General features: G+C 44.5%; 1 protein-coding gene across 1 annotated transcript in view; it reads right to left on the minus strand.

The window, feature by feature from the left end:
* The window catches only part of LOC124715757 (beta-glucuronidase-like), a 152,268-nt gene that overhangs the window by 65,776 nt on the left and 64,284 nt on the right, over positions 1 to 22,208 (minus strand). The window contains exon 4 of the mRNA XM_047243120.1: positions 7,461 to 7,627. Within this exon, the coding sequence (XP_047099076.1) occupies positions 7,461 to 7,627 (167 nt within the window). The remainder of the gene's footprint in view (positions 1 to 7,460; positions 7,628 to 22,208) is intronic.

Consider the following 22,208-nt stretch of genomic DNA (forward strand, 5'->3'; position numbering starts at 1 on the left):
TAGAGTGTGCTCCTCAGGTGACTACGTGATAGGATCTCGATGTCTTAATTATAATGGAGATGGCACATGAAACGCACTTGTGGAGGCTGTACCGTGGCGTCTAACATAACGTTCGATTTCAATTTCTATTATCTGTATTGTTACACCTGCTCATTGCCACCACCTCCCCAATGTCGACTCTTTCGCAGTCGTACCTGCCCCTCACGTAGCCGCGCAAGACAACAGATCTGTATTTTGTGCGGGGCATTGCCGACATGCACCATTCGGTCCTAGGAAGAGCAGAGTGGGCAGTAAATGATTTCCACGTATATCTGTTATCGCTACCATAACCAGCACCACTTGTCTCAACAACAAACTGGGCTGTAAATCGACGTATCTTTTCGTATCATCTTCAGCACTGGAGATATTGCCATCTGAGGATCGTCTTTGAGGTCATCTCCAAGATTTTGGCATCAGGTGTTTTGCTCTGTACCTTTTTAACTGATGTCCACCACACAACACCTTGTACTTATGATCATGTATGAGCAGGATGTCATGAGGCATCTCTGTGCGTAGAGCAATCACTTTTTCATAGAATTATTTGGAAGTATATTTACAACGTACCTCAGTTTGTTACATGGTATTGGTATGAAAAGTCAATGATCATCCTGAGACAGTATTGCTAGAAAGCCAAATGTCTGCAGTTTCACAACTCTTCATCGTTGTGGTAATGGCAATAGTGCTTAAGAGCTCGTTTGTTATTGAATGAAACGGAAGTAGGTGCTTGGATTGAAATATCACAGACGGCATCTTGTTCGACTTCCATTTGTGACCTGGCATGGTATTATCGAGGGTATGTACAATTAACATGAGACACGTATTTTCAAGTTAACACTAAAGCCAAACTTTCTTTGATATTCGAGTTGTCATTTATTACTTTCAAGAATCACTTCCACTCACTAAGTAGAATAAAGTCCTCCGCAAAATCTCGATGTGCTTAGATTTCTCTCCCATATGATGTGCAATTACATACGAAGAAGGCCATACCGAATGAAAATGGAATGGGGTGCCAGAAAGCGTCATTGTAGGATCTGTTAGCGTAACAGGTGCTACTGCACTGAGGCGCTATGGAATATCTTCGGTTGAGATGCAGACTGCTGAAATTGATAAAATGTTTTGGGAAAACATCTGACATTTGTGACAACGATTCTCGATGGATTGTATTGAATATTTTCTTCCTAGCCAGCATTAAATACTACACTGTATGAGCATCGTTACGCAATGCTGCTTATTATCCACCAGATGTCTGTACACTTCATGTTGCAATCGGCAGAACATTATAACAGAGACTTTCCTAGGAATCGAGTAGAGCTTGGAGCCTATCTAGATTTTTCCAATCATTGGGATTTCTTTATTTTTAGTTTATCTCAGGAGCTGGTCAGTAACGTAGCGAGCTCATAATCAGTGATTTACCTAATTTAAACAATGTGTATCGTTACTCATTTGAAATGTTGTTACACGCTTAGGTTGTGCTTTCATGCTTGAACCCACATCTGCTTGTCGCTAGTCTATTTCCGCCGCTCTAGCACAACCTCTCAAAAAATGGTTCAAATGGCTCTGAGCACTATGGGGCTTATCATCTGAGGTCATCAGTCCCCTAGAACTTAGAACTACTTAACCCTAACTAACCTAAGGACATCACACACATCCATGCCCGAGGCAGGATTCGAACCTGCAACCGTAGCGGTAGCGAGGTTCCAGACTGAAGCGCCTAGAACCGCTCGTCCACAGCGGCCGGCAGCACAACCCTTGTTACAGAGTTATCTGAAATATTATAAAAAACATCTTCCCTCTCTCTTCTCCCAAGAGTACTTCCATTCTTGACGTTGATTGTGATCCTCACATTGTTTTCGGTGACGTTTCATTACCTTATTCACTACATGTTATTCGTCTTTGTATCCTCTGCTTTTTGTGTTAGATAAAATCTGAACGCTGCGATCTATTTTGATAGATACACTAGAATATCTAGGTAAAACCACTGACGTCTCTCTGGAGCGTAATATGTCGAGAAAGTGTGCGTATAGTGAGTGCTGGTGGAATATAGTTGTGTGTTTGCGTTGCCACGGATGATTACAGAAAATATAGGAATGGAGAGCATGAAAGCGGTGCTGGTACACAGTCACTGAACAGCGTCAATCGACAGCCCAACTTTATGTTTGAATCCGACCGATTGATGTACTTCAGCAGTGAAACATGGTACACTGATGAACTGCGGAGATGTTTCAGATTTAACCGTATTGTAGGGTGTCGCTGTCAGGATGATTTAGCTTATCTGCCTCTCCTCCCCGTGTCACCGAATACTGGTGGTGAAAACTACTTCCACCATCTGTGTTCTGTACCTAGACCATCGAATGGAGAGTTACTGAATTGGCGTGGGAGCCGAATGATAGTAAGAATAATTACAGTAAATATAGCAGAAAGAATAGCAACCATGAAAAATCGTAGGAAGCTACAAAAGGATTCAGGCAAAGAAACCAGTAGAGCAATAATTCAATGACGGTGGCATGTTTAACTATAGCATAGTATTAGAGGTTGGTCAGGGCAAATGACTGTTCAATCAATTCCGTTTCGGCTGTGGTGAATGTAGTAATACGTACCGTTGTTTTCGAGGGGCGTAAAGAAGGAAGTAAGTTCTGTCTATGAACGAAAAGTATTTTATTTCGGAAAAGAGTGAGTTGTGTTATTCTACGTTTGTAGCACGTTTCAGGATTTGGGGCTGGTTTTATTGTTGCAACTGAACATATTCTTTTACGCCACGCATGAGTGTGTGGAGAGCGTGTATGTTGTATAGCTAACTGATGAATGGTTGTTCACCTATCACAGAGGTCTTGTGGTGAAAACAGCGTTCAGAAGTGTCGTTTAATAAAGCGGCCAAGTTATATTGGTGTCTAAACTTCCCAAGAAATTCCAATTGTGTGTTGGGCCGGGACTAACGGAAAACCTTACCTTTCTTAGGCGATGTTCTTACCGGCTGAGCTATCCAGGCACGGCGGACGACCCGTTCTCAAGGTACCAGTTCTAACAGTACTTCTCTCCTGCTTCCCAAACTTACAATTTGACTTTTAGTGCTGAAAGAAAGTTATAAATTTCGGTTTTTGAGAAAATGCAAAGGATGTCAAAGATATGTACGAAAAAGAATCTCTCTTAAAACACTCGTATTTTAGATTCTCGAGTATTATTCGTCTTTTGTAAACTAACTAAGCTGAGGAAAGTAAAGGGCAAAGCAACTGTTGATTATATATATATATGTCAGTCAAAGGGATGGTGAATTAAGAGGGTGCGTCACTCAAGTGATCGTAATGGAATTTTAAGCTCTGTCCCTGTGCTTGCAAGAAGACGCACCCTCTTAATTCACCATCCCTTTGACTGACTTCACGTTTTCGTCTACTTCATATAAATTTTTAATGTTACACGTAGGTACCTATTCATGTGTTAGAGTTCAGCCCTGAATGTCAGATGTGATATTTGAAAGTAACGGTTCTCCTACTCACGAGCATTGTTTAAATTTATTTGCATCTATGGCAAGCCGCTGTTAATGGACAGCTTGCTATAGGCCGGATCTGTTCTACAAGAAGAAAACAGCGTTATAATATAGTCAGGCCAGGATAGGGGACATCATCGAATCGAGCAAAATTTTCAAAAAACTTATATGGAAATGCCCCTTTGTGGAGCCACGACCATAAAAAGACAGAAAATAACCAGCGATGAATGTGCAGAAATTTGCTCGGCAAGCGAACGTGCTCTGTTGTGGATATTAGTGCGGTTTTGGCCGGCTAAGCTGCTACTGAGTTATGCTGTGGGAATTATGGTCCAGTGCTCTTGTCTCCGTGTGTCAGGATTTTTCGAGGGGATGAGCCAGACATTGCTTCGATAATGTCAGCTTCCTAGCGACATCAGAGGAATGAATTTCCAGCGTTCACTATACAGAAAAAATAAAAACAATATTTTAAGAAAAATAGTTCAGTATTTAATTTGTGGCATTTTCTTAGTTCACACTAACTGATTTTTTTTGGACTTGTTGGATTTAAAGTTCATTCATGCAATCTGTGCATTAGTAAAATTTAAAACATGGGGCCTTCCGCTTCCTTGATAACAGTATGGCACATCACATGGCGACTACCTTTCTGCAGTGCTTTTCCTGCCGTCGTTCTATGGCCGTAGCTACACAATAGCCCATTTCCAGCCTCTGAGTAACCTGTAAAATTTAACTGTATCTGAAGTGTCCTACCCTGCTCTGACCTTACTATCACGTGGTTTTTCCTCTTCCATGCAGTTACCGTTCCCTGACAAGTGCCGGCCGGGGTGGCCGAGCGGTTCTAGAAGCTTCAGTCTGGAACCGCGCGACCGCTACGGTCGCAGGTTCGAATCCTGCCTCGGACATGGGTGTGTGTGTTGTCCTTAGGTTAGTTAGGTTTAAGTAGTTCTAAGTTCTAGGGGACTGATGGCCTCAGAAGTTAAGTCCCCCATAGTGTTTGAAGCGTCCCCTTAGAAAAATTATAAATGACTGTGCTTAAACTGACACACAATATTTTTAGCGCCATGCAATCTTTCAATAATCTCTACAAAAGAATGGCCCTGACTAACAATAACCTATACCTTTCATGAATCACTTACCTCACAAAAATCTTCATTACGAACTACTGCAATACAGCGAGCGCCAATAATGCCAGCTAAATAAAAGATTCTAACTACTGAAGGCACTAACTACTGATAGGCATAGTTAGCAAATGAAAGATTTTGGGCCGGCCGGAGTGGCCGAGCGGTTCTAGGAGCTACAGTCCGGAACCGCGCGACCGCTACGTCACAGGTTCGAGTCCTGCCTCGGGCATGGATGTATGTGATGTCCTTAGGTTAATTAGCTTTAAGTAGTTCTAAGTTCTAGGGGACTGATGACCACAGCAGTTAAGTTCCGTAGTCCTCACAGCAATTTGAACCATTTGAAAGATTTTGATAGAGAACAAACAATGTATTTACCTTAATAGTGTTCAAAAGTCATAATATATATATATATCAGCTCATGACATCCAGTCTTACAAATTTACTCTCTCTGATGGACACACGTCCAGATCATCCGCTCTCAAAACTCCGCCAACTTGTAACGGAACTGAAATGATGGTGGGCTGACAGTAATTTGGAGCCCGCGCGTCGGAAACGGGCGCGCTGGTGTGAGACTGCCAGGGAGTGCACCCTGATGCCATCTATTGGCGAAACTGGGAATTAGCGCTGTCTCAGACAATGCAATAAGATATCGGAGTCAAATGTATTCTTTTTCTTGGTATTTATAAGCTATTACTGTATGATTTAATGTTATAAAGCGCTAGTAGTAAATTATTATGACTGGTATGAACTCCAGGGTAATAAATATAAATATTCTTAAATACTAAATGATTTCGGTGAAAAGGTGGTAGGGGAACGCCCCCACTCTTGGTGATACGAGCGTAGCTAGAGGTAGCTGGAGACACAGGGACTGAACAATGGAATGGCCTGGGGAGTGTTGACGTGAGCGGACGTGCGTAACTGTGCTCACGCAAAAGTGATGGTGCAACAGCGAAGAGGCGAATATCGTCGCCGTTTGTGGAGTGGAACGCGACGAATGGTTGTCGAAGCCGTCTCTATGCCACTGGGGCTGATTGTAAGAGTTCCTGCGCCCAGATTTTATGGCGGACGCGCAGTAGCTTATACGAGTGCTACAGCTCGTAGTTCCAGCCGCCATTAAGGGCACGAGGCGTGAAGAGGAAGAGCTGCGTTAGCCACATGCATATCACCACCAGCACCGACACGTCTACCCAAGGCAAGACTGCTTGAAATTGTTAAGTCGAACTTTGTATACATGTAAAAGGAGAATACCAGTTTTCTTTTGTGCAAGTGCAGAAGACAGAATATAGTAATGAGCAAAATTACGACGCATGTTGTCCCTTGTAAAGTGTAGTAACCTGAAACATAGTGTAGTGAAATCAGACTGAGGCCACCATCGCCTCTTTCATTTACAATTCTTCTGGTCGTAGAATACTTTAGCGTTTAAGAATGTAGAAAAGAGCAATGGTCACACCAGAATGAGTCGCCTATTTATAGTTACTTAAATTTTTTCTGAATAACCTTTCAAGTAAAGTCACTTAACTAATTCTATAGCAATTGTCCAAGAGTAATATCCCAAAATCATTAAATAAGTTGAAGGGTAGAAGTTTGTTAACCTAAGTTGCTTAAATTGTCTTGGTGGTAATTACCAAGCCAACTCACAGAAATTGAGAGAGTATTTGCTTTGTAGAATCACCTAGAATGATCAGAAATAGTAATATTCAGAATTAAGTTTAAAATTCAACTCAAGCCGTTTCACTTTGAAACGAGTCAAAAAATTGATTTATTCTTTTGCTCCTTCAGAGCTGGCGACCGTAGTTATAAGTATTTTCAGGAGGATTCGACGGTAAGTCTGCTGCTCTCGTCGTGCTGATAGGATTATCTACTGCTGCTAGCAGTGGTGATTGGATACATAAGCTCACTACCAAGTTAAGTGGGTCAGGTAGGCAGTGTTACCGTGTGAACTGTAGGGCACTGTAGGCCGTGGATCGAACCCGTTCAATCATCACAGCTCTTTGAGAAATAGTCCGGTTAGGAGTGTACTAATCCAATAGGTAAATACTGGCGAGTAACGGTCAGAAATGTATACGCAAGTGAATTTAGCAAGGTCTATGTAGCACCTAGTTAATGTGGTGTAATGGCGAGGGTAGGAGTGGAGTAAAAGTGAGCTGAGCTTGTGGCAGCTGTGCTGTCTTCAAAGATTAATAACGCCAGAATTCACTACTAACTCTTACCATTAGGGCTGAGCTATTTACGGTTAAAATACGTAGCAGTAAGCGCAAAGGCGTGACAGCTACAAGTCCGTATTGGCTTTATACATACGGAAGTAGGAAGCGGGTCATTCTATCAGTGGAGGGGTTAAAACAACGGAGTCACTTGAGAACATACCCCATTTACTGATGGAAAGATTCGGCGGTTCGGTCGCAAACTCTATCCCAACATCCACTACTGCTGGCGGCTGACCTCGAACTGCGCAACGCTACGCGCTGTTAACAGCCAACTGCCCAACACTACAATAACCAATTCCAACAATGCAAACCAGCCACAGACTTCACACAGCAGTCAGTGATTTTCATATAGAGCGCTACGTGGTGTTACCAACATAAAATTCTAAACAGCCTACTTACACCTAAACAGCCTACTTACATGCTCAGAGCCATTTGAACCCTGACAAGTTTAAACAAAATGCTTACGACGATTGGAATAGGTATGCGAGCCTTTCGCGGTCACTGCTGTGCCATAAGGATCATTCCATGATGCCTCGAAGGTCGTTCAACAAGCTGAGCCCGTCGCGAGCTTCCTGAGAGAGGGAGCGTCGCGGCGCCGCGGACTGGCCTGGTACTCACGTGTCGACGTGGTGGAGGGAGCCCTGCGGCACGCTGGTCTGCAGCAGCGTGTTGTCCACGGCGACGGTCAGCCGGTTGCTGGCGCCGAACTTGAGCAGCCCCGTCACCGACGTCTGGAACGGCAGGTGGCCGATCTCGTGCGCCATCGCCAGCTCGCCGTTCACCCACTGTGGACACACGCCCTGCTCTCAGCGATACGGCTCGTTAGCTTCCGAAACGTCTGTAATGTAGGCTTTGGTAAGTATCGTCAAGAGGTGCAGAGGATCGACGCTTGGTGCAAGGAATGTAGTTGATCCTGTAAACCATTGCGAATACATAGACAAAAAGACCCATTACTGTACTGGATGGTTATAACTGAACTGCAGTTACTCACAGAGGCCCATTCTGGGCTGTAATTATCGTAAGGCAGCGAAGCTTGGTATGTATTCTAATGCGGAACCAATTTGCTTTGGAAAAAATTAGTCCCATTTTTGGCCAACAGGTGCAAATCTGGCGCTGTAAATGCAAGTAAGACACATAAACGTTTCCATATTTAATGACCGTAGGCAGGTAGGCAGTAAAGGTCAAACAAGTGAGAAAGGGATAATTTTGATCTCATTATTAACTGCTCCTTGACAGTTTGTTCAGTATGAGCACTGGAGACGTCGGCGAGATGTACAGCGCCAAATTTGCTCCTGGAGGGCAAAGCTGTAACTAATTCTTCCCAGCGCAAATAACTTACGAATTAAACATTAGGATACCTAAGAAGTTTCGTTACCATGCGATAACTACAGCCCACACTGGACCTCCGTGAGGCCGGCCGGTGTGACCGAGCGGTTCTAGGCGCTTCAGTTTGGATCCGAGCGACCGCTACGGCCGCAGGTTTGAATCCTGCCTCGGGCATGGATGTGTGTGATGTCCTTAGGTTAGTTAGATTTAAGTAGTTCTAAGTTCTAGGCGACTGATGACCTCAGATGTTAAGTCCCATGGTGCTCAGAGCCATTTTGAACCTCCGTGAGTAATTGCACTTTAATTATGACCACCAAGTAGGAGTGTGATTACACAATTGCCTAACAATTACTGGAAGCAGTCACAACCATGAAATATCTAGGAGCATGCTTACAGAGCCATCTAAAATAGAACGACCACATAACCAATCACAGGTGACGCAGACGTCAGCCGGATTCATTGGAAGAATCCTCAGGAAACGTAGTCTATCAACAAAGGCGGTGGCTTACAGAACCCTCGCATGACCAATACTTCAACAGTGCTCCACCGACTGGGATCCGCACCGAATAGGATTGATAAATCCAGAAGATCCAAAGAAGATCAGCACGTTTCTTTACTCTTAAACTTGCGAGAGCTTATGTTCATAGAAGAGTCAACCGATATATTGCTTCATGCTGCGTATGTATCGCGAAGAGAACATCAGGGTAAAATCAGAGTGTCCACACATGGCTCACCAGCAGCCGTTTTTTCCGTGAACCTTTGTCGACTGGAAGAGGAGAGGCGGAGGGGTTAGTGACAAAGGTACTCCAAGTTCCCTCCATTACATGCCGGCTTGCAGAGTATGGACGTAGATGTAGAAACAAGGCTGTTGTTATACGTTAAAGCTAATATCTCCCTTTCTAAGCATTCAGAATGAAACATTTCACAGCTATTTGTTAGCCACATGAAAAAAGTTTCTAGATAAGTGGCGAATTTCGGTTTATTTATTTATTAATGTAAGGTCATTGTGTCACAACTAATTACATACTTTGTAAAATATATATGAATCTACCGCACCGCTTCGACATTTTTCTAGCTCATCTGGTTCTTACCGCGTTTATCTTAAGTTGGTAAGGGAGTGCAGTAAAATTATGGAACGTACATAGCAAATGTAACGTAAAATATATCATTACGTGACTAGTTGCGACTACACAAAGTGAGGCAGCTAACGCAGGGTACCAAATAAACGAATATATCCAGTATGAGTAACTGTATCTACGAGCGGTTACCGCTGAATTACAGCAGACAATGTAACAATTTCTCACCAACGAAAAAATATTTTACCCCATTTTTATTAGGTTACTTTTTTGGCTGTCGGTCTGTTCGGTACAAATTTTGCAATTTATTTTAAATTAACTTCCTGATGAGCTAGAGATCTGAAATTTTAAAAACAGTTCAGAACTGGATGACAATACAAGACTAACTAATTTCGTATCTTGTGTGTGGCAGAGGGTACTTCGCGTATCACTTTCTTCTCCTCCTCCTCCTCCTCCTCCTCCTCAATGATTCGTGGGAAGGAGGATTTTTGGTAAGTCTGCGTGGGCTCAGATTCCCTAATTTTTACCTTCACAGTCTTTTCGCGACGTTATATATATTACTCAAATATATAATGCTCAAAGTTCCCTCCATTACACGCCGGCTTGCAGAGTATGGACATAGATGTAGAAACAAGGCGGCTGTTATACGTTAAAGCTAATCTTATATATATATATATATATATATATATATATATATATATATATATATATATATATTTATTTATATATATGTGTGTGTGTTGGGGGGAGGGGGGGGGGGAGCAATATGTTGCTTCCCTCACGTGAAGAAAACGTGAAATAAACCTGAGATTTACCACGTGTCTCTGTTGTAATGTCATCAAAAATGTTTGACATTGATTCAGCAATTTTTTCACACACACACACACACACACACACACACACACACACACACACACACGCGCGCGCGCGCGGCTAGAAATAATTTCTCCTAACCCACTATAGATTGCTAACCTTATGCAGGTAGTTCTAAAAATTTATGATTGAGGATTTTTAATAGCTGTGAAGATACTTCTAAGATTTATAACGAAGAACGTGGGACACATGCAGTAGATAATTGATGCATGAATATTTCACCTGATTACTATTATCACTTGCATGCGCACCCATTTTTTTCCTTTTACCTACAAGACTGTTTCCGTAGATGATAAGAATTCACAATCAAAAATTTTCAGAACCATCCATATGAGGTCAGCAGTCCGTATTGGACTAGGAGAAATTATTTTGTACTTTTTATTCAGTTTTAAAAACGGAGCGTATTAGCTCATTTTTATTTAAGTAATTATTAACGTTTGTAGCTGACGAGTATGGCAAACCTTTTAATACAACTATGGTCTTTTTTGTAGCATTGGAAAGAGCCTTAGAAGGATACTTTAACGACATAAGACGCATGGAACTTATAGCAACACTAACACGACAACAGCGCCACAAGCCATTGTCCTGCCGCCGGCCGCTGTGACCGAGCGGTCGCAGGTTCGAATCCTGCCTCGGGCATGGATGTGTGTGCTGTCCTTAGGTTAGTTAGGTTTAAGTAGTTCTAAGGTCTAGGGGACTGATGACCTCAGATGTTAAGTCCCATAGTGCTCAGAGCCATTTGAACCATTGTCCTGCCGTCACGACATGAGGTCCAATAAACTTCGTCTCTAGTGCACTAAATATAAACATACACGGGACTCAGGTACAGTTCTTGTGTTTATTGTTACAACTGTCGTGCTAAGAACGTTGACTTTGAGCAATGATTCATGTTATAAATCGATTCCAGACAGGTAACACAGCACGTCGAACTGCACTAGTACTCGTCACAACACAGACATTTGTCTGTGGCGTTGCATGTCCGGCGGTCGTCAGAGTTTCCTTGTAGACCTCACTGTTTAACGTTCGAGATATGTTAAGTCTGATAGGCGTGCAGGCCAGTTTGTGTTTCCCGAACGACCGACCCAGCGAACTCCAAATGCTGCCCTAGTCTGTAATTATCAGTGCGTAATGGGCGACACTTCCGCCATATGTCCAAACGAATGTCCTCCAACTGCGACAGCATATTTGCTAGGCACTGTAGATACCTGTAGATATTCAGGGCCACAACAGTAAAACAGGGGCCAGTGATACGGTTCTTGAAAAATCTGCACCACACGTTGACAGCTCAGGGACGTTGTTTGTGCACTTTTTTCAGCGAGCGTAGGTTTTCAAGTGACTCGTAATGACAATTGAGAAGATAGATTTTCCCACCATTTCTGAAAGATTTTTCATCCATAGACAAATTAGTGTACTGAAACGCTGAATCACTTTGAAATTTTCGTAGACACTATTCAGATTATTTTATCTACGATAATGATACAGGCTGAAGCAATTGAATTAAAATTTGTACCAGCACTTGGATTCGAACCACGGTCTCCTACTTACTAAGCAGGTCCGCTGTCCATTGAAACGGATAGGGCATCTGTCTAGTAACCAGGAGACCCACGTTTGAATTCCCGCCCTAGTACAAATTTCAATTCATTGATTCAGCCTACATCATTATCATAGGTAAAAGGCAAGACTCAGTATGTATCGGGAACATCAACTATACATAATTACTGTTCAGAGAACTATAACTGATTTTGAAAGTATCTGCCATGAAAGTGTTGATGGAGCTAAATGTGGAAAGGATGACATGTGTTAGAATAAAGTATTCACAGAACACTTCTTTGTATGAATCGACACGCACATTCAAGCTACATCCTAATGTGTGTCTGCCTTCCCATTGCTAAAATTTAGTTGCATTTCTTTCATGAAATGCTGTTGGCGTAACATGTTCTTGGCACTTAAAACTTACTGATTTTTTAAATAATGTTTACATAGACATGCCAAACGGCTTGACACAATAGGGAAACCTTCCAGCATACAACCGCACCACTTCTCTATAACTAAAACCATATCCACTTTTTAGACTGTGGTGTTCATTGTGACTCTCTGAATTGGTTCAGGATAACTTATCTGTTAGTTACAACTGCAGAAAATACATTAATGACCTCAAGTGCACAGATATACACACAAACTGTAACTGACTTACGTGCCTGCTTAAATCTATTACAGTAGGAGAGACGTTTGTGGGGCTTCAATATTATTTTTTGTCTGCCTTGTCCAACAAAACATTAAGCTACAAACATGAAGCGTAACATGAAGATGTGTGTTAAATCTTAAAACGCACCCACTTACATACATTAACACGACATACTTACGGTTCAGTGTCGGAACTCCATCAAGAATAAATGAAAAATAACATACATTCTCATTATACAGTCAAAACGGAATACCCACTCTACAATGTAGGACCATTTTCTCTCCTCGTGGCTGTGCACTGCTTTACTGCTCTGTTATGCTGCTACTATTCGGTCAAGTTCCATCATTTAGTTCCATTCTAAAAAAAAAATGGTGTCACAATTCAGCAGCTGGAAACATTGAATTGTACTTGTGTACATCAGGCCGGGAGATACGGGAAGATTTCAATTAGATTACATCATGGTCAGACAGAGATTCCGAAATCAGATACTGGATTGTAAGGCGTACCCAGGAGCAGATATAGACTCAGATCACAATATAGTAGTGATGAAGAGTAGGCTGAAGTTCAAGACATTAGTCAGGAAGAATCAATACGCAAAGAAGTGGGATACCGAAGTACTAAGGAATGACGAGATACGTTTGAAGTTCTCTAACGCTATAGATACAGCAATAAGGAATAGTGCAGTAGGCAGTACAGTTGAAGAGGAATGGACATCTCTAAAAAGGCCCATCACAGAAGTTGGGAAGGAAAACATAGGTACAAAGAAGGTAGCTGCGAAGAAACCATGGGTAACAGAAGAAATACTTAAGTTGATTGATGAAAGGAGGAAGTATAAACATGTTCTGGGAAAATCAGGAATACAGAAATACAAGTCGCTGAAGAATGAAAGAAATAGGAAGTGCAGGGAAGCTAAGACGAAATGGCAGCAGGAAAAATGTGAAGACACCGAAAAAGATATGATTGTCGGAAGGACAGACTCAGCATACAGGAAAGTCAAAACAACATTTGGTGACATTAAGAGCAACGGTGGTAACATTAAGAGTGCAACGGAAATTCCACTGTTAAATGCAGAGGAGAGAGCAGATAGGTGGAAAGAATACATTGAAAGCCTCTACGAGGGTGAAGATTTGTCTGATGTGATAGAAGAAGAAACAGGAGTCGATTTAGAAGAGATAGGGGATCCAGTATTAGAATCGGAATTTAAAAGAACTTTGGAGGACTTACGGTCAAATAAGGCAGAAGGGATAGATAACATTCCATCAGAATTTCTAAAATCATTGGGGGAAGTGGCAACAAAACGACTATTCACGTTGGTGTGTAGAATATATTAGTCTGGCGATATACCATCGGACTTTCGGAAAAGCATCATCCACAGAATTTCGAAGACGGCAAGAGCTGATAAGTGCGAGAATTATCGCACAATCAGCTTAACAGCTCATGCATCGAAGCTGCTTACAAGAATAATATACAGAAGAATGGAAAAGAAAATTGAGAATGTGCTAGGTGACGATCAGTTTGGCTTTAGGAAAAGTAAAGGGACGAGAGAGGCAATTCTGACGTTACGGCTAATAATGGAAGCAAGGCTAAAGAAAAACCAAGACACTTTCATAGGATTTGTCGACCTGGAAAAAGCGTTCGACAATATAAAATGGTGCAAGCTGTTCGAGATTCTGAAAAAAGTAGGGGTAAGCTATAGGGAGAGACGGGTCATATACAAAATGTACAACAACCAAGAGGGAATAATAAGAGTGGACGATCAAGAACGAAGTGCTCGTATTAAGAAGGCTGTAGCCTTTCGCCCCTACTCTTCAATCTGTACATCGAGGAAGCAATGATGGAAATAAAAGAAAGGTTCAGGAGTGGAATTAAAATACAAGGTGAAAGGCTATCAATGATACGATTCGCTAATGACATTGCTATCCTGAGTGAAAGTGAAGAAGAATTAAATGATCTGCTGAACGGAATGAACAGTCTAATGAGTACACAGTATGGTTTGAGAGTAAATCGGAGAAAGACGACGGTAATGAGAAGTAGTAGAAATGAGAACAGCGAGAAACTTAACATCAGGATTGATGGTCACGTAGTCAATGAAGTTAAGGAATTCTGCTACCTAGGCAGTAAAACAACCAATGACGGACGGAGCAAGGAGGACATCAAAAGCAGACTCGCTATGGCAAAAAAAGGCATTTCTGGCCAAGAGAAGTCTACTAATATCAAATACCGGGCTTAATTTGAGGAAGAAATTTCTGAGGATGTACGTCTGGAGTACAGCATTGTATGGTACTGAAACATGGACTGTGGGAAAACCGGAACAGAAGAGAATCGAAGCATTTGAGATGTGGTGCTATAGACGAATGTTGAAAATTAGGTGGACTGATAAGGTAAGGAATGAGGAGGTTCTACGCAGAATCGGAGAGGAAAGGAATATGTAGAAAACACTGATAAGGAGAAGGGACAGGATGATAGGACATCTGCTAAGACATGAGGGAATGACTTCGATGGTACTAGAGGGAGCTATGGAGGGCAAAAACTGTAGAGGAAGACAGAGATTGGAATACGTCAAGCCAATAATTGAGGACGTAGGTTGCAAGTGCTACTCTGAGATGAAGAGGTTAGCACAGGAAAGAAATTTGTGGCGGGCCGCATCAAACCAGTCAGTAGACTGATGACCAAAAAAAAAACATCAGATGTATCGTCACATTGCCGGCAGTAACTTAGGGAAAACCGCGCCTCGACATGTTGCTACCGTTGTGGATGTACAGTAATGAGACTGCCTCACTCTAAACGTACAATTTTCGTCACGATCATGGACAAGAGGGAGTCACCACTGTGTTTAAAGTAGTACTGTGCATAGGAGTTACAGGGAACATCGCATCAGATATTGACATACATGTGAAGTGAATTCCGATTAACATTTACCCAATCCCCAAGATGTACTTACGTATCTGTGATACATCTTTCAAGCGAATTTTGCAAAAATTGACATAATGTCCTCATTTTGTTCGGTGACTTACCACACAAATTATGCTGGTAGTTGGACAGGCTACTCTTGTAACGGATACAGTCAGCTCTGAGGATGCTTGATGTTGAACCGCAACCGATCATTTTAAAAAATTAATGCGATCAAGACGACCAGTAACAAATCTGTTTTAAATACAGGAAATATTAAAGAAGTCTGAATACTGCACGGCTCGCATTATTGGATGTGGGCCCGTAGCTGCGCCGGATGGAGTTCTGCCGTCTACAAATGGGGGGGGGGGGGGGCACTGCCATTGCCACCAAAATACGACCGAATAATTTCGCCCCTGCTCTATCGAGACCCAACGAAACGTAGCGGATGACATGCAAAGTCTGCATATTCCACTGATACTGACTCCTGTCGGCAGAATCAACGCTGTACAATGTAAGTCAAAAAGGACTTTCAGCTCTGGAATGATTTAGAAATTTCTTGAGGTAACTTACAGAATGGATAGATTTGTCATTTTGTAACAAACAACCAGAAGTTTCGCATAAAAGTGTCGAGTGCATTTTGGTTCGATGTAACTATCATTTGTGATGCGACAAACATGCCGCCGATAATCAACTTTTTCCGCCACTTGTTGCAGCGAATCGGGCTTAACGTGAGCAGCAGCAGCGTAGATTCGGTTTTTCAGGTCGGCTAATTGTTTGGTAGGGGCGGAACGTACACAGTGTCTTTCATGAAACCCTAAAGACAGAAAGGGAGGTGGCCATGCGATTGGCTCTTCACGGCTAATCCACCGGCCTGGGAAGTGATTATCGAGGAAACCTGGAACGTCCACGGAGGAATAAGGTGGTGCACCGTCTTGCTGGTAGTAAAACATCCCATGTCGGTCATCTTCATCGATCTGTGGGATTAAAAAGTTATCAAACACATCCAGATACACAATATGAATGACAGTTTTCTTCATAAAGAAGAAAGGGCAGTACACTTTCAGTTTGCTACAGGTACGAAACACATTAACTTTGGGGTGTGTGCATTTTCACTGCCCAATATTCTGCAGTTCTGGGTTAACTGATTGATTGAGAGGGTTTATGGGACCAAACGGTGAGGTCATCAGTTCCGCGATTCCGAAGTTACTCACAGAAAACAGTGTCCGCTAAAAGTGGAAGGATCCAGTCAGAAGAGTCAAATTATAAAACAACGTAGTTAAAATACATACACATTAAAAGGCATAAAACGTGAGATCAAATCTAAAGACTGGAAAAAAAGAGAGCTCTTCCCATGGGGGAGCAGTCATGGAGTCCCAGACTGAGAGGACATGAAGAGAGGTCCATGAGTAAAGCAAAACCTTATACACTCCTGGAAATTGAAATAAGAACACCGTGAATTCATTGTCCCAGGAAGGGGAAACTTTATTGACACATTCCTGGGGTCAGATACATCACATGATCACACTGACAGAACCACAGGCACATGGACACAGGCAACAGAGCATGCACAATGTCGGCACTAGTACAGTGTATATCCACCTTTCGCAGCAATGCAGGCTGCTATTCTCCCATGGAGACGGTCGTAGAGATGCTGGATGTAGTCCTGTGGAACGGCTTGCCATGCCATTACCACCTGGCGCCTCAGTTGGACCAGCGTTCGTGCTGGACGTGCAGACCGCGTGAGACGACGCTTCATCCAGTCCCAAACATGCTCAATGGGGGACAGATCCGGAGATCTTGCTGGCCAGGGTAGTTGACGTACACCTTCTAGAACACGTTGGGTGGCACGGGATACATGCGGACGTGCATTGTCCTGTTGGAACAGCAAGTTCCCTTGCCGGTCTAGGAATGGTAGAACGATGGGTTCGATGACGGTTTGGATGTACCGTGCACTATTCAGTGTCCCCTCGACGATCACCAGTGGTGTACGGCCAGTATAGGAGATCGCTCCCCACACCATGATGCCGGGTGTTGGCCCTGTGTGCCTCGGTCGTATGCAGTCCTGATTGTGGCGCTCACCTGCACGGCGCCAAACACGCATACGACCATCATTGGCACCAAGGCAGAAGCGACTCTCATCGCTGAAGACGACACGTCTCCATTCGTCCCTCCATTCACGCCTGTCGCGACACCACTGGAGGCGGGCTGCACGATGTTGGAGCGTGAGCGGAAGACGGCCTAACGGTGTGCGGGACCGTAGCCCAGCTTCATGGAGACGGTTGCGAATGGTCCTCGCCGATACCCCAGGAGCAACAGTGTCCCTAATTGGCTGGGAAGTGGCGGTGCGGTCCCCTACGGCACTGCGTAGGATCCTACGGTCTTTTCGTGCATCCGTGCGTCGCTGCGGTCCGGTCCCAGGTCGACAGGCACGTGCACCTTCCGCCGACCACTGGCGACAACATCGATGTACTGTGGAGACCTCACGCCCCACGTGTTGAGCAATTCGGCGGTACGTCCACCCGGCCTCCCGCATGCCCACTATACGCCCTCGCTCAAAGTTCGTCAACTGCACATACGGTTCACGTCCACGCTGTCGCGGCATGCTACCAGTGTTAAAGACTGCGATGGAGCTCCGTATGCCACGGCAAACTGGCTGACACTGACGGCGGCGGTGCACAAATGCTGCGCAGCTAGCGCCATTCGACGGCCAACACCGCGGTTCCTGGTGTGTCCGCTGTGCCGTGCGTGTGATCATTGCTTGTACAGCCCTCTCGCAGTGTCCGGAGCAAGTATGGTGGGTCTGACACACCGGTGTCAATGTGTTCTTTTTTCCATTTCCAGGAGTGTATCTAGAAATGAAAACCACTGAGGACCAGTTCAGCCATCCGTGAATCATCTACTAATGTTAAAATTAAGGAACCTGGACGACTGTACTCAGCACGAAGGGCCAAAAGAAGGGGACATTCCACCAACATGTGGTATACCATCAGTCTGGCTTCAGAACCACATTTTGGGGGTGGTTCGTTACGAAGGCAGAAACAATGGGTGAGCGTGGTATGCCCAATGCATAGGCGGCATGAAACAATGGACTCCTTCAGAGAGGAACGGAAGGAAGAGCGCCAAACTGGGGTAGCTCCTTGATTGTACGGAATTCATTACTGTGAGCAGTAGCGTACCAAATGTCATTCCACTTTTGGACAAAGAGAGATTTGACGTAGATCCGTACATCTACAGCTGGAATCATGGAAGGGAATGGGGGATAAGTATCTGCTTCTCTAGTCAAACGTTCAGCCAAGTCATTCCCTGGGATGCCCACATGACTTGGGACCCAGAGAAAGACAACGGAGCAGATGGTACAACCAAGGGCAGAGAGAAGATCATGGATAGTAGAGACCAAAGGGTGACGAGAGTAGCACCAGTCGATAGAGTGCAGGCTGCTTGTTGAGTCAATATAAATTAAAACTGTGGAGGAAGGCCTGAGAATCAAAATAGAGGGCTCTGTGAATGGCTAGATGCTCTGCTGTGAACACATTGCATGATCCCGGCAATAAATGGTATTCTAAGCCAGTAGGAGACGTGAAAGCATATACCACCTCATCTACTGTCTTAGAACCATCAGTGTAGAAGATGGTGGCACCCTGAAACTCTGCAAGCATGGCACATACAAGACGCCAGAAGACCATGGGTTCGACAGGGACCTCAGAACCCTGGAATAGGTCGGTCCTAATCCATGGTCTAGACACGATCCAAGAGGGCTATGGGAGCAAATACACAAGGTGAATTCCAGAGAGGGGAGATGGAGATCCCGACAGAAGGAAGTGAGACACATGCCAACCGGCAACACCATCCATGGGCGGTTGTCAGGAGGGAGACATCCCTCGTTTGCTAAGACATGGTACACGGGGTGATCAGGGAATTGGCGAATGGCGATTGTGTAAGAAACCGTATTTGTAGAGTCCCCATTTCTGCGAGGAGCCTATCAGCAGGAATGGGGCAAAATGTACCAATAGCCAGATGCCAACCCCACATTGATGAACAGGGTCAAGTATTTGCAGAGTGGAAGGAGCTGTTGAGCCATAAATCTGACTTCCATAATCTAGTCTGGACAAGACCAGAGCATGGTGAAGATGGAGAAGAATGGTATGGTCAGCACCTCAAGACGAGTGGCCCAGGAGGTGGAGAGTATTAAGCTTCCACATGCATGCAGCACTAGGTGGGAATATGGGGCAGTCACGTCAGCTTTTTATCAAAAATAAGGCCCAAGAAACGAGAGTGTGTTACAACATTTAGGAGCTGGTCGCCTAAATAAAGTTCTGGATCGGGGAGTACTGTGAGTCGTCGACAAAAATGCATAACTCGCGTTTTGGAAGGATAAAACTGTAAGCCATGGGAGATGGCGGAGGCCCCTCAGATGGCGCCTTGGAGCCGGCGCTCGGCATGTGCTATCGAGTGGGAGCTGCACCAGTTGCAAAAATCGTCGACGTACGATGACGTGGTGAACACAGGCCCAACAGAGGTTGCAAGCCCATTGATGGCTATGACGAAAAGTGTGATACTTACCATACAACCCTACGGAATAGCCTTCTCCCGAATCCGAGAGACGCTGACTCATGTGCAAACTCGAACCCGGAAGATCCGGCGAGATAAAAACTCGTGGAAAAAAGTGGGAAGGGTAACTAAAATTTTATGGTGCCAAGTTGAATTGTATACCTTATGTACGTAGATCAAAGAAGACTGCGACAAAGTGCCAGGGATTTGTAAAATGTCGGATTGCTGTTTCCAATCTGAGTGTATGGTCAGTTGGAGACAGTCTTTCTCGGAAACCACACTGATGTGGGACAAAAGGCCCCGAGATTCGAGTACCCAACATAATCTGAAGCTAATCATCCTCTCTAGCAGTTTACGAAGTACATTCGTCAGGCTAATGGGGTGGTAGCTGTCGAGAGACGTTGGGTTCTTCCTGGACTTAACGACAGGGATAACTATACTTACTAGCCATTGCCATGGGAAATCACTCGTGAGCCAAATGCGGTTGAAGACATTGAGGAGCTGTTTCCTCTGGGGAACGTCCAAGTATTGGATCATCTGGTTGTGGATGGAATCCGGACCTGGGGCCATGGCACGTAAAGAGGTAAGAGCCTGCTAGAATTCCCATTCAGTGAAGAGCTTATTATGGGATTCAATGTGGCGCAGATTGAAGCAGAGGGGGTCTGTTCAACTCGTTTCTGCCGGAGAAAAGTAGCCGATGCCATAGCAAAATGTGTCGCGAGAAGTTCTGCATGGACCAATGGATCAGTGCACAGAGCCCCTTGGAGGATGAGGCCCACGACAGTTGATTGTCGCTAGCAGCCCAGAAGTCTACAGAGCTTGGACCAAACCTTTGATGAGGAGGCGTACGTCACCAGGGAGGAAACCGCTCTCCCAGCATTCTTTTTGTACTCTACTTAATAACCGAGCGAGGTGGCGCAGTGGTTAGACACTGGACTCGCATTCGGGAGGACGACGGTTCAATCCCGCGTCCGGCCATCCTGATTTAGGTTTTCCGTGATTTCCCTAAATCACTCCAGGCAAATGCCGGGATGGTTCCTCTGAAAGGGCACGGCCGACTTCCTTCCCCATCATTCCCTAATCCGATGAGACCGATGACCACGCTGTCTGGTCTCCTTCCCCAAGAACAACCAACAACAACTCTACTTAATAAGGTAACGAGCCTTAGCACGGACACGCTTAAAAGTGATGAGGTCAGTCTGTAAATGGTGTCGCTTAAATCACTGCAGCGCCCGTCGGCGGTCCTGGACAGCGACTAATAATTCTTGGTCCACCACGGTACCAGTCGACGCCGAGGGGGACCTGTGTATAGGGGGACAGCAGTGCCAGCAGCAAGCAGTGGCAGAGACGCCTTGCACGACCGCATTAATGCAATTCGAGAGGGAGGTGTGGAAGTGCACAGCAAATGCATATAAAGGCCAATTGGCCCTGCAGAATGCCCAACGGGGGCGCCTGTCTGCCTGGCGGCAGCAGGGAAGCTATAGAATCAATGTCAAAGATCGTCATGGGATGACCAATATAGGGAAGCTATGGGAGCAGAGGAGGAGATCATGCGATAGCAGTAAAGATGGCATGAGTGGCACTGAAGTGGGTATGGGAACTATCATTGAGGAGACGCTAATCGAATTCTGTAGTAAATTGGTCAATTAGGAGACCGCTACGCATTGAAGTGGCAGTCCCTGACTGTGGGTGGTGGGCAGTGAAGTCCCCAAGGAGGAGAAATGAGAGTGGGAGTTGCTGTAGTAAGGTAGACAGTGCAACATAAGGAAGTGGCCTACCTGGAGGGGAGGAGATATTGCGAACTGTGATTGCCACAGTCGTTTTCACTCTACCCACTATTGCTGCCATGTTGGTACATAGGGGGTTCGAGTTGAAACGTCCCCTTAATACTGTTCAAAAGTCATTATATATATATATATATATATATATATCAGTTCATGACATCCAGTCTTACAAATTTACTCTCTCTGACGGACACACGTCCAGATCATCCGCTCTCAAAACTCCGCCATCTCTCTCCCCACATCCACCACTGCTGGCGCCTCACCTCGAACTGCGCAACGCTACGCGCTGATAACAGCCAACTGCCCAACACTACAATAGCAATATTGCAACAATGCAGACCAGCCACAGACTTCACACAGCACAGTCAGTGATTTTCATTTAGAGCGCTACGTGGCGTTACCAATAAAATAACCTAAACAGCCTACTTACAAAGTCATTAATGACATCGGAGGAACCAAAGTGCAGATGCCGCCAGATCCCCGGGACCGGCAGGGTTCTGACAGGATCCCCGATAACCACGGAATGTTGGAGAGTGGTCATTTCAAGTGCATTTCTTGAAGATCAAGACAGAGTGCAGAATAGGGATGCGCAAGAGAGGATAGGCGATGAACGTAATCCAAAACAACTGCTATATTATATCTCTATGGCAAGATCAAACATTGTCTGGTCTAGTGCATAAGG

Source organism: Schistocerca piceifrons, chromosome 1 (assembly GCF_021461385.2).
Source record: "Schistocerca piceifrons isolate TAMUIC-IGC-003096 chromosome 1, iqSchPice1.1, whole genome shotgun sequence".
NCBI classification, from domain to species: Eukaryota; Metazoa; Arthropoda; class Insecta; order Orthoptera; family Acrididae; genus Schistocerca; species Schistocerca piceifrons.